This window comes from Pristiophorus japonicus, chromosome 26 (genome assembly GCF_044704955.1).
Source record: "Pristiophorus japonicus isolate sPriJap1 chromosome 26, sPriJap1.hap1, whole genome shotgun sequence".
NCBI classification, from domain to species: domain Eukaryota; kingdom Metazoa; phylum Chordata; class Chondrichthyes; family Pristiophoridae; genus Pristiophorus; species Pristiophorus japonicus.
Genome location: NC_092002.1, coordinates 26,607,434 through 26,625,712, shown reverse-complemented (window position 1 = coordinate 26,625,712; position 18,279 = coordinate 26,607,434). Strand labels below are relative to the sequence as shown.

The following is an 18,279-nucleotide window of genomic DNA, read 5'->3' as shown; positions in this document are numbered from 1 at the left end:
CCAGGTAGGCCCTCTGGTGGTGGTGTGATACAGGTTACAAGGGGTTAAATACATAACATCACTCCCCCGTGAAGTCAGCAGTACTCCTATTTACAGGGTGAGACGATCTGGGGCTTTTCACTCCCTTGTCGATCGTCTCGGTACAAATGCGGATGTGGGTGTGTTGGGTCATTTGTTCACTGGGCTGTTGGGTAGCCGGCCTTGCTGGGCTGCCGGGGATGGTGAGTTCGGCTTCATGGTGAACCATGATGTCAGTTGCCACTTGTGTGTGTGTTGGAGGGTCAAAGTTGGTGGTGTCTTCTTCAGGTTGTTCGTAACTGTTGGTGAACCGCAATTTGATTTGGTCCAAGTGTTTTCTGCACATTAGTCCATTGGCCAATTTGACCTGAAACACCCTACTCCCTTCTTTGGCTATGACCGTGCCAGCGAGCCATTTGGGACCATGTCCATAGTTGAGTACAAACACAGGGTCATTGACCTCAATATCACGTGACAAATTAGTGCGGTCATGGTACACACTTTGTTGATGCCGCCTACCCTGACGCGATCATGGAGATCAGAGTGGACAAGAGAGAGCCTTGTTTTGAGCACCCTTTTCATGAGCAGCTCGGCTGGGGGAACCCCGGTGAGTGAGCGGGGTCTGGTGGCGGTAGCTGAGCAGTACTCGGGACAGCTGGGTCTGCAGGGAGCCTTCCGACACGCGTTTCAAGCTTTGCTTGATGGTCTGAACTGCGCACTCTGCCTGGCCATTGGATACGGGTTTGAACGGGGCAGATGTGACATGTTTGATCCCATTGCGGGTCACGAATTCCTTGAATTCAGCACTGGTGAAGCCCACTGTCGCTGACTAGGATATCAGGCAGGCTGTGCGTGGCAAACATGGCTCGTAGGCTTTCGATGGTGGCCGTGGATGTGCTTTCAAACATTATTACACATTCAATCCATTTTGAATAAGCATCTATGACAACCAAAAACATTTTTCCTAGGAATGGGCCCTCATAGTCCACGTGGATCCTCGACCAAGTTTGGAGGGCCATGACCACAAACTTAGTGGTGCCTCTCTGGGTGCATTGCTCAGCTGAGAGCAAGTGTTGCACTGGCGCACGCATGACTCTAAATCTGAGTCGATGCCAGGCCACCACACATGGGATCTGGCTATGGCTTTCATCATTACAATGCCTGGGTGGGTGCTGTGTCGGTCACGTATGAACGTTTCTCTGCCTTTCTTGGGAAAGACCACGCGATTGTCCCACAACAGACAGTCCGCCTGCAGGGACATTTCGTCTTTGCACCTGTGCAACGGCTTAATCTCCTCTGGCATCTCCGCTGGACCAGCTCCCATGGAGGACACAGTTTTTTTACCAGGGACAGTAAAGGATCCTGGCTGGTCCAGGTCCTGATCTGGCGGGCCATAACGGGTGACTTTTCATTTTCGAATGCATCCATCACCATGAGCAAGTCCGCAGGCTGTGCCATTTCCACCCCGGTGGTGGGCAATGGTAGCCGACTGAGAGCATCAGCGCAGTTCCCTGTGCCTGGCCTGTGGCGGATTACATAGTTGTATGCCGACAGCGTGAGCGCCCATCTTTGGATGTGGGCAGAGGTATTGGGTGTTAATCCCTTTGCTCTCTGAGAATAGCGATATGAGCGGCTTGTGGTCAGTTTCAAGCTCAAACTTGAGACCAAACAAATATATTTTTTTCACCCTGTAAACACACGCCAGAGCTTCTTTTTCAATCATGCTGTAGGCCCTTTCGGCCTTGGACAGACTCTGGGACGCAAAAGCGACCGGTTGCAAAATCCCCGATTCGTTAGCCTGTTGTAACACACAACCGTATGAAGACGCATCGCAAGCCAGCACTAATCGTTTACATGGGTTATACAGAAAAAGCAGTTTGTTTGAACACAACAGATTTTTGTCTTTCTCAAAGGCAGCCTCTTGTGACTTCCCCCACACCCAGTCGTCTCCCTTGTGCAGTATGTAGGGTTCTAGCAAGGTGCTTAACCCGGGTAGGAAATTACCGAGATAGTTGAGGAGTCCCAGGAACGACCGCAGCTCCGTCACGTTCTGTGGTCTCGGCGCGATCTTGATGGCCTCCGTCTTGGTGTCGGTGGGTCTGATGCCGTCTGCTGCGATTCTTCTTCCCAAGAACTCGACCTCCTGCGCCAGGTAAACACACTTCGAGCGTTTCAACCTGAGTCCTACGCGATCTAGCCGACTTAGAACCTCTTCCAGATTCTCCAAGTGTTCCTTGGTCTCCCGACCTATGACCAGTATGTTGCCCTGGAAAACCACGGTGTGTGGAACCAACTTTAGCAGGCTCTCCATGTTCCGTTGGAAAATTGCCGCGGCCGACCGAATCTCGAACGGGCATCTGTTATAGATGAACAGACCTTTGTGCATGTTGATGCAGGTGAGGCCTTTCGAAGACTCCTCCAGCTCCTGTGTCATGTAGGCCGAGGTCAGATCCAACTTGGTGAACGTCTTCCCTCCAGCCAGGGTTGCAAATAGGTCGTCTGCCTTGGGTAGCGGGTATTGGTCTGTAGCGAAAAACGGTTAATCGTTACTTTATAGTCCCCACAAATTCTGACCGTGCCGTCCTCTTTGAGTACCGGGACAATCGGACTGGCCCACTCGTTGAATTCCATCGGCGCGATGGTGCCTTCTCGCTGCAGCCTGTCCAGCTCAATTTCCACTTTCTCTCGCATCATATACGGTACCGCCCGTGCCTTGTGGTGGATGGGTCGTGTACCGGGAACCAGATGGATCTGCACTTTCACGCCCCGAGAAACTTCCAATACCTGGCTCGAACAATGATGGAAATCGGCTCAGAACCTGGGCACATGAGGCATCGTCGACGGACGAAAGCGCTCGGATGTTGTCCCAGTTCCAGCGGATTTTTCCCAGCCAGCTTCTGCCGAACAGTGTGGGGCCATCCCCTGGCACGATCCATAGTGGGAGTTCGTGCACTGCTCCATCATAGGAGACTTTTACTGCTGCACTGCCAATTACAGGGATCAGTTCCTTGGTGTAAGGTCTTAGCTTGGTGTGAATGGGGCTGAGCTTGGGCCTGCGTGCCTTGTTGCACCACAGAATGTCGAAGGCCTTTTTACTCATTATGGACTGACCTGTGTCCAGTTCCATGGATACTAGAATACCGTTCAGTTCAACTTTTAACATTATTGGTGGACATTTTGTGGTGAAGGTGTGTACCTTGTACACTTCTGCCTCCTCGGTTCGAGTCTCTAGTTCAGCCTGATCCACCGTGGATCGATCTTCCTCTGCAACGTGGTGGTTTGCAGGGTTTGCAGCTCGCCTGCACATTCGCTGGAGGTGTCCCATTGTTCTACAGCCGTTGCACGCATAGTGCTTGAAGCGGCATTGATGGGCCCGATGATCACCGCCACAGCGCCAACAAGGTGTTAACTGCCTCACATTAACGATTGATGGCGGACTCTGGGTCATCTGAGGTCATGCAGCAGCCGGCGTGTACGTTCTGCTCGAAAACAACGTTACTTTGTGCACAGTACTGGCCGAAACCTCTTTATGCTGCGAAATTTGTTTGGTGTTATCGCTGGTGGACATAAATGCCTGGGCTATCGGTATGGCTTTACTCAGATTCGGTGTTTCAACAGTCAATAGTTTGCGAGGGATTACCTCCTGGCCAATGCCAAGCACAAAAAAGTCTCTCAGCATTTGTTCAAGGAATCCATCGAATTCGCAATGTCCTGCAAGGCGACATAGCTCACTACTCCCTGGCCCTCCGACCGTTGACACATGCTCCCAGACCAGAGTACACAATTCTTCATAGGATTTGGTTGTTGGTTTTACCGGAACTAGAAGATTCTTCATGAGGCCATCGGTTGTTGCCCCACACACGGTGAGGAGGATCACCCTTCGTTTGGCACCTCGTTGGTCACGAAGTATTGGTCGATCTCTCCACAAAGGCCTCCCAATCGACCCCTTCTGAGAACTTCTCCAGGATACCAACTGTTCTTTGCATTTTCGTGCGGTTGTTCGTTACCTCGTCGCCAATTGTTACACTCATAATAAAGGATGAAACTGAGTACTGTGAGCAATGAGTAAGTGTGACCTCAGCTCCTTTAATTAGACTCCAGAGTGCAGGTACCGCGTGGGTGGCCTGCTTATATACCGTGCTCCCAAAGGTTGCTGGGACCCTTGGGACTCCACCAGGTGGGCCCTCTGGTGATGATGTGATACAGGTTGCCCAGGGTTAAATACATAACAATCCCAAACCAAATAACGTCCAGGCAAGTCAGTCAGCAGTTCCCTGTGCACTGCTAGACGACTGCTCCTCACGGAGCAGCAGCGATCTGGGGCGTAACATAGAAACATAGAAAATAGGTGCAGGAGTAGGCCATTCGGCCCTTCGAGCCTGCACCACCATTCAATAAGATCATGGCTGATCATTCCCTCAGTACCCCTTTCCTGCTTTCTCTCCATACCCCTCGATCCCTTTAGCCGTAAGGGCCATGTCTAACTCCCTCTTGAATATATCCAATGAATGGCATCAACAACTCTCTGTGGTAGAGAATTCCACAGGTTAACAACTCTCTGATGAAGAAGTTTCTCCTCATCTCAGTCCTAAATGGCCTACCCCTTATCCTAAGATTGTGTCCCCTGGTTCTGGACTTCCCCAACATCGGGAACATTCTTCCTGCATCTAACCTGTCACGACCCGTCAGAATCTTATACATTTCTCTGAGATCCCCTCTCATCCTTCTAAACTCCAGTGAATAAAGGCCCAGTTGATCCAGTCTCTCCTCATATGTCAGTCCTGCCATCCCAGGAATCAGTCTGGTGAACCTTCGCTGCACTCCCTCAATAGCAAGAACGTCCTTCCTCAGATTAGGAGACCAAAACTGAACACAATATTCCAGGCCTCACCAAGGCCCTGTACAATTGCAGTAAGACTTCCCTGCTCCTATACTCAAATCCTCTTGCTATGAAGGCCAACATACCATTTGCATTCTTCACTGCCTGCTGTACCTGCATGTCAACTTTCAATGTCTGATGAACCACAACACCCAGGTCTCGTTGCACTCCCCTTTTCCTCGTCTGTCACCATTCAGATAATATTCTGCCTTCGTGATATTGCCTCCAAAGTGGATAACCTCACATTTATCCACATTATACTGCATCTGCCATGCATTTGCCCACTCACCTAACCTGTCCAAGTCACCCTGCAGCCTCACAGCATCCTCCTCACAGCTCACACTGCCACCCAGTTTAGTGTCATCTGCAAACTTGGAGATATTACATTCCATTCCTTCATCCAAATCATTGATGTATATTGTAAAGAGCTGGGGTCCCAGCACTGAGCCCTGCGGCACTCCACTAGTCACTGCCTCCCATCCCGACTCTCTGCTTCCTGTCTGCCAACCAGTTCTCTATCCACGTCAGTGCATTACCCCCAATACCATGTGCTTTGATTTTGCACACCAATCTCTTGTGTGGGACCTTGTCAAAGGCCTTTTGAAAGTCCAAATACTCCACATCCACTGGTTCTCCCTTGTCCACTCTACTCGTTACATCCCAAAAAAATTCCAGAAGATTTGTCAAGCATGATTTCCCTTTCATAAATCCATGCTGACTTGGACCAATCCTGTGACTGCTTTCCAAATGCACTGCTATTTCATCCTTAATAATTGATTCTAACATTTTCCCCACTACTGATGTCAGGCTAACCGGTCTATAATTACCCGTTTTCTCTCTCCTTCCTTTTTTAAAAAGTGGTGTTCCATTAGCTACCCTCCAGTCCACAGGAACTGATCCAGAGTCGATAGACTGTTGGAAAATGATCACCAATACATCCACTATTTCTAGGGCCACTTCCTTAAGTACTCTGGGATGCAGACAATCAGGGCCCGGGGATTTATCGGCCTTCAATCCCATCAATTTCTCCAACACAATTTCCCGCCTAATTAGGATATCCTTCAATTCCTCCTTCTCACTAGACCCTCGGTCCCCTAGTACATCCGGAAGGTTACTTGTGTCTTCCTTCGTGAAGACAGAACCAAAGTAGTTGTTCAATTGGTCTGCCATTTCTTTGTTCCCCATTATAAATTCACCTGAGTCCGACTGAAGACGTTTGTCTTCATTAATCTTTTTGTCTTCACATGTTTATAGAAGTTTTTGCAGTCAGTTTTTATGTTCCCTGCAAGCGTCCTCTCGTACTCTATTTTCCCCCTCCGAATTAAACCCTTAGTCCTCATCTGCTGAATTCTAAATTTCTCCCAGTCCTCAGGTTGCTGCTTTTTCTGGACAATTTATATGCCTCTTCCTTGGATCTAACACTGTCCTTAATTTCCCTTTTTAGCCACGGTTGAGCCACCTTCTGTTTTATTTTTACTCCAGACAAGGATGTACAATTGTTGAAGTTCATCCATGTGATCTTTAAATGTTTGCCATTGCCTATCCACCATCAACCCTTTAACTATCATTTACCAGTCTATTCTAGCCAATTCACGCCTCATACCGTCGAAGTTACCTTTCCTTAAGTTCAGGACCCTAGTTTCTGATTTAACTGTGTCACTCTCTATCTTTATAAAGAATTCTACCATATTATGGCCACTCTTCCCCAAGGGGCCTCGCACAACAAGATTGCTAATTAGTCCCTTCTCATTACACATCACCCAGTCGAGGATGGCCAGCTCTCTAGTTGGCTCCTCGACATATTGGTCTAGAAAACCATCCCTAATACACTCCAGGAAATCCTCCTCCACCTCATTACTACCAGTTTGGTTAGCCCAATCAATATGTAGATTAAAGTCGCCCATGATAACTGCTGTACCTTTATTGCACACAGCCCTTATTTCTTGTTTGATGCTGTCCCCAACTGTTTGGTGGTCTGTACACAACTCCCACTAGCGTTTTCTGCCTTTTGGTATTCCATGGCTCCACCCATACCGATTCCACATCATCCAAACCAATGTCCTTCCTTACTGTTGCATTAATTTCCTCTTTAACAAGCAACGCCACCCCGCCTCCTTTTCCTCTCTGCCTATCCTTCCTAAATGTTGAATACCCCTGGATGTTGAGTTCCCAGCCTTGGTCACCCTGGAGCCATGTCTCCGTGATGCCAATTACATCGTATCCATTAACTGCTATCTGCGCAGTTAATTCGTCCACCTTATTCCGAATACTCCTCGCATTGAGGCACAGAGCAATCAGGTTTGTCTTTTTAACACACTTTGCCCCTTTAGAATTTTGCTGTAATGTGGCCCTTTTTGTTTTTTGCCTTGGGTTTCTCTGCCCTCCACTTTTACTATTCTCCTTTCTATCTTTTGTCTCTGTCTCCCCTTTATTTCCCTCTGTCTCCCTGCATAGTTTCCCATCCCCCTGACATATTAGTTTAACTCCTCCCCAACAGCACTAGCAAACACTCCCCCCAGGACATTGGTTCCGGTCCTGCCCAGGTGCAGACCGTCCGGTTTGTACTGGTCCCACCTCCCCCAAAACCGGTTCCAATGTCCCTGGAATTTGAATCCCTCCCTTCTGCACCACTCTTCAAGCAACGTATTCATCTGAGCTATCCTGCGATTCCTACTCTGACTAGCACGTGGCACTGGTAGCAATCCTGAGATTACTACTTTTGAGGTCCTACTTTTTAATTTAGCTCCTAGCTCCCTATATTCATCTCGTCGGACCTCATCCCCTTTTTTACCTATATCGTTGGTACCAATGTGCACCACGACAACTGGCTGTTCACCCTCCATTTTCAGAATATCCTGCACCCGCTCCGAGACATCCTTGACCCTTGCACCAAGGAGGCAACATACCATCCTGGAGTCTCGGTTGTGGCCGCAGAAACGCCTATCTATTCCCCTTACAATTGAATCCCCTATCACTATCGCTCTCCCACTCTTTTTCCTGCCCTCCTGTGCAGCAGAGCCAACCACGATGCCATGAACTTGGCTGCTGCTGCCCTCCCCTGATGAGTCATCCCCCTCAACAGTACTCAAAACGGTGTATCTGTTTTGCAGGGGGATGACCGCAGGGGACCCCTGCACTACCTTCCTTGCACTACTCTTCCTGCTGGTCTTCCATTCCCTATCTGGCTGTGTACCCTTTACCTGCGGTGTGACCAACTCACTAAACGTGCTATTCACGTCATTCTCAGCATCGTGGATGCTCCAGAGTGAATCCACCCGCAGCCCCAGTGCCGAAATGCGGTCTGTCAGGAGCTGGAGGCGGATACACTTCCCGCACACGTAGTCGTCAGGGACACCAGAAGCGTCCCTGACTTCCCACATAGTGCACGAGGAGCATATCATGTGTCCGAGCTCTCCTGCCATGACTTAACCCTTGGATTAACTTAACTTAAGGAAAGGACAGGGAAGTCACAGGCATCTGTGAACCTGCCCGACGCTAGGAACAACGGCAACGGTCCCGAGAGCGGGCAACTTGAGCCAACCGGGCTCCCACTGCCAGCACTGGGCACCGCGCCACCACCAGACTACCCAGACACCATCCAGCAGTTCTGGAACTAGTTTGTCCTCACGCACCGGTGCCGACCCCAGCACTGACTCCAAATATATATCAAGTATGTACCAGTCAAATGTACTTGTCTCACACCTGTACCACAAATGTAATGATGTAAATGCAAATTTTTTTTCTGGACTCGAATGTATATGAATGTAATGAGCTACCGGCATAATCTATACGTGGAGGGCGGGGGGCGCGGTGGTGGGGGGAGAGAGAATGGAGTGGTCATGGACGCACAACCAGAAACCACCAGCACCTCCACTGCCAACGAAACACCACCTACTCACGCAAGATGGAAACGACACTCCAAGGGTCAACCAGATAGAGCTAAGCCCAGAGCACAGTCAATGCATGAAGGCAATTTGCACTAAAGGCTTGAGGGAGAGTGATGTCATGTATCCAGACATGCTTACTGCTTGTACTATTACATATGATGTGCCACCAGAGGGCACTACTATGGGAAACTTGTACACCAGCTGTATGGTCACCAAGGTGTGCCACCAGAGGGCACCTCAGTGGGAGACTTGTAGGTTACCTGTACAGTTGTGCCAGGCCTAGTAAAAAAAGGCAGGACATCACTCTGGAGTTATATTAAATGGACTATGGTCACTACAGTTCAAGTACAATACTTTGCCTCGTGGAATCATTATCAGAGCATCTAAAGACAGAACAGATACTCTGTCACAGATACACTCTGTCCAGATACAGTCAGATACACTCTGTCCAGATACAGTCACAGATATACTCTGTCCAGATACAGTCACAGATATACTCTGTCCAGATACAGTCACAGATACACTCTGTCCAGATACAGTCACAGATATACTCTGTCCAGATACAGTCAGATACACTCTGTCCAGATACAGTCACAGATATACTCTGTCCAGATACAGTCACAGATACACTCTGTCCAGATACAGTCAGATACACTCTGTCCAGATACAGTCACAGATACACTCTGTCCAGATACAGTCACAGATATACTCTGCCCAGATACAGTCAGATACACTCTGTCCAGATACAGTCACAGACATACTCTGCCCAGATACAGTCACAGATACACTCTGTCCAGATACAGTCACAGATATACTCTGCCCAGATACAGTCAGATACACTCTGTCCAGAAACAGTCACAGATATACTCTGCCCAGATACAGTCAGATACACTCTGTCCAGATACAGTCACAGACATACTCTGCCCAGATACAGTCACAGATATACTCTGTCCAGATACAGTCACAGATATACTCTGCCCAGATACAGTCACAGATATACTCTGCCCAGCTACAGTCAGATACACTCTGTCCAGATACAGTCACAGATATACTCTGTCCAGATACAGTCACAGATACACTCTGTCCAGATACAGTCACAGACATACTCTGCCCAGATACAGTCACAGATATACTCTGTCCAGATACAGTCACAGATATACTCTGCCCAGATACAGTCACAGATATACTCTGCCCAGATACAGTCAGATACACTCTGTCCAGATACAGTCACAGATATACTCTGTCCAGATACAGTCACAGATATACTCTGCCCAGATACAGTCACAGATATACTCTGCCCAGATACAGTCACAGATATACTCTGCCCAGATACAGTCAGATACACTCTGTCCAGATACAGTCACAGATATACTCTGCCCAGATACAGTCAGATACACTCTGTCCAGATACAGTCACAGACATACTCTGCCCAGATACAGTCACAGATATACTCTGCCCAGATACAGTCACAGATATACTCTGCCCAGATACAGTCACAGATATACTCTGCCCAGATACAGTCAGATACACTCTGTCCAGATACAGTCACAGATATACTCTGTCCAGATACAGTCACAGATATACTCTGCCCAGATACAGTCACAGATATACTCTGTCCAGATACAGTCACAGATACACTCTGTCCAGATACAGTCAGATACACTCTGTCCAGATACAGTCACAGATACACTCTGTCCAGATACAGTCACAGATATACTCTGTCCAGATACAGTCACAGATATACTCTGTCCAGATACAGTCACAGATATACTCTGCCCAGATACAGTCACAGATATACTCTGTCCAGATACAGTCACAGATATACTCTGTCCAGATACAGTCACAGATATACTCTGTCCAGATACAGTCACAGATATACTCTGCCCAGATACAGTCACAGATATACTCTGTCCAGATACAGTCAGATACACTCTGTCCAGATACAGTCACAAATATACTCTGCCCAGATACAGTCAGATACACTCTGTCCAGATACAGTCACAGATACACTCTGTCCAGATACAGTCACAGATACACTCTGTCCAGATACAGTCAGATACACTCTGTCCAGATACAGTCACAGATATACTCTGCCCAGATACAGTCACAGATATACTCTGTCCAGATACAGTCAGATACACTCTGTCCAGATACAGTCACAAATATACTCTGCCCAGATACAGTCAGATACACTCTGTCCAGATACAGTCACAGATACACTCTGTCCAGATACAGTCACAGATACACTCTGTCCAGATACAGTCAGATACACTCTGTCCAGATACAGTCACAGATACACTCTGTCCAGATACAGTCACAGATATACTCTGTCCAGATACAGTCAGATACACTCTGTCCAGATACAGTCACAGATACACTCTGTCCAGATACAGTCAGATACACTCTGTCCAGATACAGTCACAGATACACTCTGTCCAGATACAGTCACAGATATACTCTGTCCAGATACAGTCACAGATATACTCTGCCCAGATACAGTCAGATACACTCTGTCCAGATACAGTCACAGATACACTCTGTCCAGATACAGTCAGATACACTCTGTCCAGATACAGTCACAGATACACTCTGTCCAGATACAGTCACATATATACTCTGTCCAGATACAGTCACAGATATACTCTGCCCAGATACAGTCACAGATATACTCTGTCCAGATACAGTCACAGATATACTCTGCCCAGATACAGTTCACAGATATACTCTGTCCAGATACAGTCACAGATATACTCTGCCCAGATACAGTCACAGATATACTCTGTCCAGATACAGTCAGATACACTCTGTCCAGATACAGTCAGATACACTCTGTCCAGATACAGTCACAGATACACTCTGTCCAGATACAGTCACAGATACACTCTGTCCAGATACAGTCACAGATATACTCTGCCCAGATACAGTCACAGATATACTCTGTCCAGATACAGTCAGATACACTCTGTCCAGATACAGTCAGATACACTCTGTCCAGATACAGTCACAGATACACTCTGTCCAGATACAGTCACAGATACACTCTGTCCAGATACAGTCACATATATACTCTGTCCAGATACAGTCACAGATATACTCTGTCCAGATACAGTCAGATACACTCTGTCCAGATACAGTCACAGATACACTCTGTCCAGATACAGTCAGATACACTCTGTCCAGATACAGTCACAGATACACTCTGTCCAGACACCCTGTGCCTATAATGTTGCCCAGTGACTGTTCCTCGCTCTCGGTGCCTACTTGAACGGTTTCTCCACGGTGCAATAGATGGTGAAAGCTTGCAGTTGCTGCTGCACTCCAGCCAATGAGTTTGCGAATCGCTGATTGCTGATAAGTGCGATGGTTTGTTCAATCCACTCCAGCAGCTCAGATGCCAGTGATTCATATCTCGCAATAATTTGTTCAATCTCCAGAGCATTGTCCAGAACCTGTCAGAGACAGAGAGAGACAGACAAACAGACAGAGAGCAAGAGAGAGACAGAGACAGACACAGAGAAAGAACAAGAGAGAGAGGACGAGAGATAAAGAGAGTGATGATAGACACAAAGGGGCAGAGATAAAAATGAGAGACACATACAGGCAGAGAAAGACAGAGAAACAGAGACACATGTAAAAACATAGAGATAGTGAGAGATACACAGACACAGTGAGAGATAGAGATAGTGTGATACACACAGACACAGAGAGAGATAGTGTGATACACACAGACACAGTGAGAGATAGAGATAGTGAGAGATACACAGACACAGTGAGAGATAGAGATAGTGTGATACACACAGACACAGAGAGAGATAGTGTGATACACACAGACACAGTGAGAGATAGAGATAGTGTGATACACACAGACACAGAGAGAGATAGTGTGATACACACAGACACAGAGAGAGATAGTGTGATACACACAGACACAGTGAGAGATAGAGATAGTGTGATACACACAGACACAGAGAAAGATAGAGATAGTGTGATACACACAGACACAGTGAGAGATAGAGATAGTGTGATACACACAGACACAGATAGAGATAGTGTGATACACACAGACACAGAGAGAGATAGAGATAGTGTGATACACACAGACACAGAGAGAGATAGAGATAGTGTGATACACACAGACACAGAGAGAGATAGAGATAGTGTGATACACACAGACACAGAGAAAGATAGAGATAGTGTGATACACACAGACACAGAGAGAGATAGTGTGATACACACAGACACAGTGAGAGATAGAGATAGTGTGATACACACAGACACAGAGAGAGATAGAGATAATGTGATACACACAGACACAGTGAGAGATAGTGTGATACACAGAGTGAGATACACAGATAGACATAGTGAGAGAGAGTGAGTGAGTGAAAGAGAAAGTGAATGAGAGAGCGCGTAGGAGTGAGAGAGAGAATGAGAGAGAGAATGAAATAGAGAATGAGAGAGAAAATGAGAGAGAGTGAGAGAGTGGGTGAGAGAGAGTGAGAGAGAGAGAGTGAGTGTGAGTGTGAGAGAGTGAGTGAGAGTATGTGAGAGTGTGTGAAAGAGTGCGAGAATGAATGAGAGTGAAAGAGAGTGAGAGTGAGAGTGAGTGTGAGTGTGAGAGAGTGAGTGAGTGAGTGTGAGAGTGAGTGCGAGGGAATGAATGAGAGAGTGAGAGTGAGAGTGTGAGTGTGAGTGTGAGTGTGAGAGTGAGCGAGTGAGTGTGAGAGTGAGTGCGAGGGAATGAATGAGTGAGAGAGCGAGTGAGAGCGAGTGAGTGTGAGAGTGAGTGTGTGAGAGGGTGTGTGAGTGAGAGTGAGTGAAAGTGAGTGAGAGTGAGTGAAAAGATAACCCACGAGAGAATGAATGAATATAGATTTAGAGCGTGTGCCAAGAATAGGGAGCACAACATGAGAAACACAGACAACGGAAAGACAGATAGAAAGAATAAAATACAGAATAAGAGGGGTTGAGAGGATGAGAGGGAGACAGGAAGTGAAAGGCAGTGAGACAGAACCAGGGAAAAGAAACAAGAGGGTCAGAGAAAGGGCAGTGTATCATTGTGTAAACACACAAACATATCTTAGAGCAGAGAAAGGGCTCAATCTTTATCACTGAAAAGGCAAGTCAGCTAATACACTAGATAGAGGAGAGAAAGAGAGAGAGAGGAGGGAGAGGGGGCAGAGAGGGAGAGCGGAGAGAGAGGGGAGAGAGGTGGGGGAGAGCGGGGAGAGGGAGAGCGGAGAGAGAGGGGAGAGAGGTGGGGGAGAGCGGGGAGAGGGAGAGCGGAGAGTGAGGGGAGAGAGGTGGGGGAGAGCGGGGAGAGGGAGAGCGGAGAGAGAGGGGAGAGAGGTGGGGGAGAGCGGGGAGAGGGAGAGCGGAGAGTGAGGGGAGAGAGGTGGGGGAGAGCGGGGAGAGGGAGAGCGGAGAGTGAGGGGAGAGAGGTGGGGGAGAGCGGGGAGAGGGAGAGCGGAGAGAGAGGGGAGAGAGGTGGGGGAGAGCGGGGAGAGGGAGAGCGGAGAGTGAGGGGAGAGAGGTGGGGGAGAGCGGGGAGAGGGAGAGCGGGGTGAGAGTGGGAGAGAGGTGGGGGAGAGCGGGGAGAGGGAGAGCGGAGAGTGAGGGGAGAGAGGTGGGGGAGAGCGGGGAGAGCGGGGAGAGGGAGAGCGGGGTGAGAGTGGGAGAGAGGAGAGGAGGGGGGAGGGAGATCGGGGAGAGATGGAGAGCAGATAGAGAGGAAAGAGCGGGGAGAGAGGGGGAAAGAGAGAGAGAGAGAGCGGGGGTGAGAGCGGGGGAGAGAGCGGGGAGAGAGGGGGGAAGAGAGGGGGAGGGGGGGGGGGAAAGAGAGTGGGGAGAGAGGGGGGAAGAGAGGGGGGAGAGAGTGGAGAGTGGGGGGGGGAGAGTGGGGAGAGAGGGGGAGAGAGGGGGGAAGAGGGGGGGGGAAAGAGAGTGGGGAGAGAGGGGGGAAGAGAGGGGGGGAGAGTGGGGAGAGAGGGGGGGAAGAGAGTGGGGAAAGAGTGGGGAGAGAGGGGGAGGAGAGGGGGGGAAGAGGGGGGGGAGAGGGGGGGAGAGAGTTGGGAGAGGGGGGAAGAGAGGGGGGAGGGTGGGGCGAGGGGGGGAGAGGAGGGGGAGAGGGGGGGGGAGAGGAGGGGGAGAGGGGGGGAGAGAGAGGAGAGAGAAGACAAAGAGGCAAAGAAGGGGGAACAACAGAGCACAAGAGGAGAGAGATAGAGAGAGAAGAGAAACACAGAAGGAGATAGAGGGGGCTCAGGAATAGAGAGAGCAGAAGCAATGTGTTTGTGTCTGAGATGAAAAGCACAAGAGAGAGAGTGAAAATAGGAGAGAAAGATACCACTGTGTGTAACTGTGTGAGGAACAGGTATCAGTGTGAAGCTCACAGAGCACGAGGGGCAGAGCACGAGAGAGACAGAGCACGAGACCGAGCCTGAGAGAGACCGAGCGCGAGAGAGACTGAGCGCGAGAGAGACCGAGCGCGAGAGACTGAGCGTGAGAGACCGAGCGCGAGAGAGACCGTGCGCGAGAGACCGAGCGCGAGAGAGACTGAGCGCGAGAGACCGAGCGCGAGAGAGACTGAGCGCGAGAGACCGAGCATGAGAGACCGAGCGCGAGAGAGACCGAGCGCGAGAGACTGAGTGCGAGAGAGACCGAGCGCGAGAGAGACCGAGCGCGAGCGAGACCGAGCGCGAGAGACCGAGCGCGAGACGCGCGAGAGACCGAGCGCGAGAGAGACAGAGCGCGAGAGACAGAGCGCGAGAGAGACCGAGCGCGAGAGAGACCGAGCGCGAGAGAGACCGAGCGCGAGAAAGACTGAGCGCGAGCGACCGAGCGCGAGAGACCGAGCGCGAGAGAGACTGAGCGCGAGCGACCGAGCGCGAGAGACCGATCGCGAGAGACTGAGCGCGAGCGACCGAGCGCGAGAGACCGAGCGCGAGAGACCGAGCGCGAGAGACCGAGCGCGAGAGACCGAGCGCGAGAGAGACCGAGCGAGAGAGAGACCGAGCGCGAGAGAGACCGAGCGAGAGAGAGACCGAGCGCGAGAGAGACCGAGCGAGAGAGAGACCGGGCGCGAGAGAGGCCGAGCGCGAGAGAGACCGAGCGCGAGAGAGACCGAGCGCGAGAAAGACCGAGCGCGAGAGAGACCGAGCGAGAGAGAGACCGAGCGCGAGAGACCGAGCGCGAGAGATGACGAGCACGAGAGACTGAGCGCGAGAGACTGAGTGCGAGAGAGACCGAGCGCGAGAGAGACCGAGCGCGAGAGACCGAGCGCGAGAGACTGAGGGCGAGAGAGACCGAGCGCGAGAGACCGAGGGCGAGAGAAACCGAGCGCGAGAGAGATCGAGCGCGAGAGAGACCGAGCGCGAGAGAGACCGAGCGCGAGAGAGACCGAGCGCGAGAGAGACCGAGCGCGAGAGAGATCGAGCGCGAGAGAGACCGAGCGCGAGAGACCGAGGGCGAGAGAGACCGAGCGCGAGAGAGATCGAGCACGAGAGAGACCGAGCACGAGAGACTGAGCGCGAGAGAGACCGAGCACGAGAGACTGAGCGCGAGAGAGACCGAGCACGAGAGAGACCGAGCACGAGAGACTGAGCGCGAGAGAGACCGAGCACGAGAGAGACCGAGCACGAAAGAGACCGAGCGCGAGAGACTGAGCGCGAGAGAGACCGAGCATGAGAGACTGAGCGCGAGAGAGACCGAGCACGAGAGAGACCGAGCGCGAGAAAGACCGAGCGCGAGAGACTGAGCGCGAGAGAGACCGAGCACGAGAGAGACCGAGCACGAGAGAGACCGAGCGCGAGAGAGACCGAGCGCGAGAAAGACCGAGCGCGAGAGACTGAGCGCGAGAGAGACCGAGCACGAGAGAGACCGAGCACGAGAGAGACCGAGCGCGAGAGACTGAGCGCGAGAGAGACCGAGCACGAGAGAGACCGAGCACGAGAGACCGAGCGTGAGAGACCGAGCGCGCGAGACTGAGCGCAAGAGAGACCGAGCGCTGAGCGCGAGAGACCGAGCGCGAGAAACTGAGCGCGAGAGTGACCGAGCGCGAGAGACTGAGCGCGAGAGAGACCGAGCGGGAGAGACTGAGCGCGAGAGAGACCGAGCACGAGAGAGACCGGGTGCGAGAAAGACCGAGCGTGAGAGAGACCGAGCACGAGAGAGACCGAGAGTGAGAGAGACTGAGGGCGAGAGAGACCGAGCGCAAGAGTCTGAGCGCGAGAGAGACCGAGCGCGAGAGACCGAGCGCTGAGCGCGAGAGACCGAGCGCGAGAAACTGAGCGCGAGAGTGACCGAGCGCGAGAGAGACCGAGCGCGAGAGAGAGTGAGCGCGAGACTGAGCGCGAGAGAGACCGAGCGCGATAGAGACCGAGCGCGAGAGAGAGTGAGCACGAGAGAGACCGAGCGCAAGAGGCAGAGCATGAGAGAGACCGAGCGCGAGAGAGACCGAGCACGAGAGAGACCGAGCACGAGAGACTGAGCGCGAGAGAGACCGAGCACGAGAGAGACCGAGCGCGAGAGAGACCGAGCGCGAGAGAGACCGAGCGCGAGAGAGACCGAGCACGAGAGAGACCGAGCACGAGAGACTGAGCGCGAGAGAGACCGAGGACGAGAGAGACCGAGCACGAGAGAGACCGAGCGCGAGAGAGACCGAGCACGAGAGAGACCGAGCACGAGAGAGACCGAGCGCGAGAGAGACCGAGCACGAGAGAGACCGAGCACGAGAGACTGAGCGCGAGAGAGACCGAGCGTGAGCGCGAGAGAGACCGAGCGCGAGAGACTGAGCGCGAGAGAGACCGAGCACGAGAGAGACCGAGCACGAGAGAGACCGAGCGCGAGAGACAGAGCGCGAGAGAGACCGAGCGCGAGAGACTGAGCGCGAGAGAGACCGAGAGTGAGAGAGACTGAGCGCGAGAGAGACCGAGCGCGAGAGACTGAGCGCGAGAGAGACCGAGCGCGAGAGAGACCGAGCACGAGAGACTGAGCGCGAGAGAGACCGAGCACGAGAGAGACCGAGCACGAGAGACTGAGCGCGAGAGAGACCGAGCGCGAGAGAGACCGAGCACGAGAGACTGAGCGCGAGAGAGACCGAGCGCGAGAGACTGAGCGCGAGAGACTGAGCGCGAGAGAGACCGAGCACGAGAGAGACCGAGCACGAGAGACTGAGCGCGAGAGAGACCGAGCGCGAGAGACTGAGCGCGAGAGAGACCGAGCACGAGAGAGACCGAGCACGAGAGACCGAGCGCGAGAGAGACTGAGGGCGAGAGACCGAGCGCGAGAGAGACTGAGGGCGAGACACTGAGCGCGAGAGAGACCGAGCACGAGAGAGACCGAGCACGAGAGACCGAGCGCGAGAGAGACTGAGGGCGAGAGACCGAGCGCGAGAGAGACTGAGGGCGAGAGACTGAGCGCGAGAGAGACCGAGCACGAGAGAGACCGAGCACGAGAGACTGAGCGCGAGAGAGACCGAGCGCGAGAGACTGAGCGCGA

At 51.6% G+C, this 18,279-nt stretch overlaps 1 protein-coding gene across 1 annotated transcript in view; it reads right to left on the bottom strand.

Annotated features, from left to right (window-relative positions):
- LOC139239112 (spectrin beta chain, non-erythrocytic 1-like) overlaps window positions 1–18,279 on the bottom strand; it is a 563,409-nt gene that overhangs the window by 383,448 nt on the left and 161,682 nt on the right. Inside the window, exon 9 of the mRNA XM_070867634.1 lies at window positions 12,046–12,233. Within this exon, the coding sequence (XP_070723735.1) occupies window positions 12,046–12,233 (188 nt within the window). The remainder of the gene's footprint in view (window positions 1–12,045; window positions 12,234–18,279) is intronic.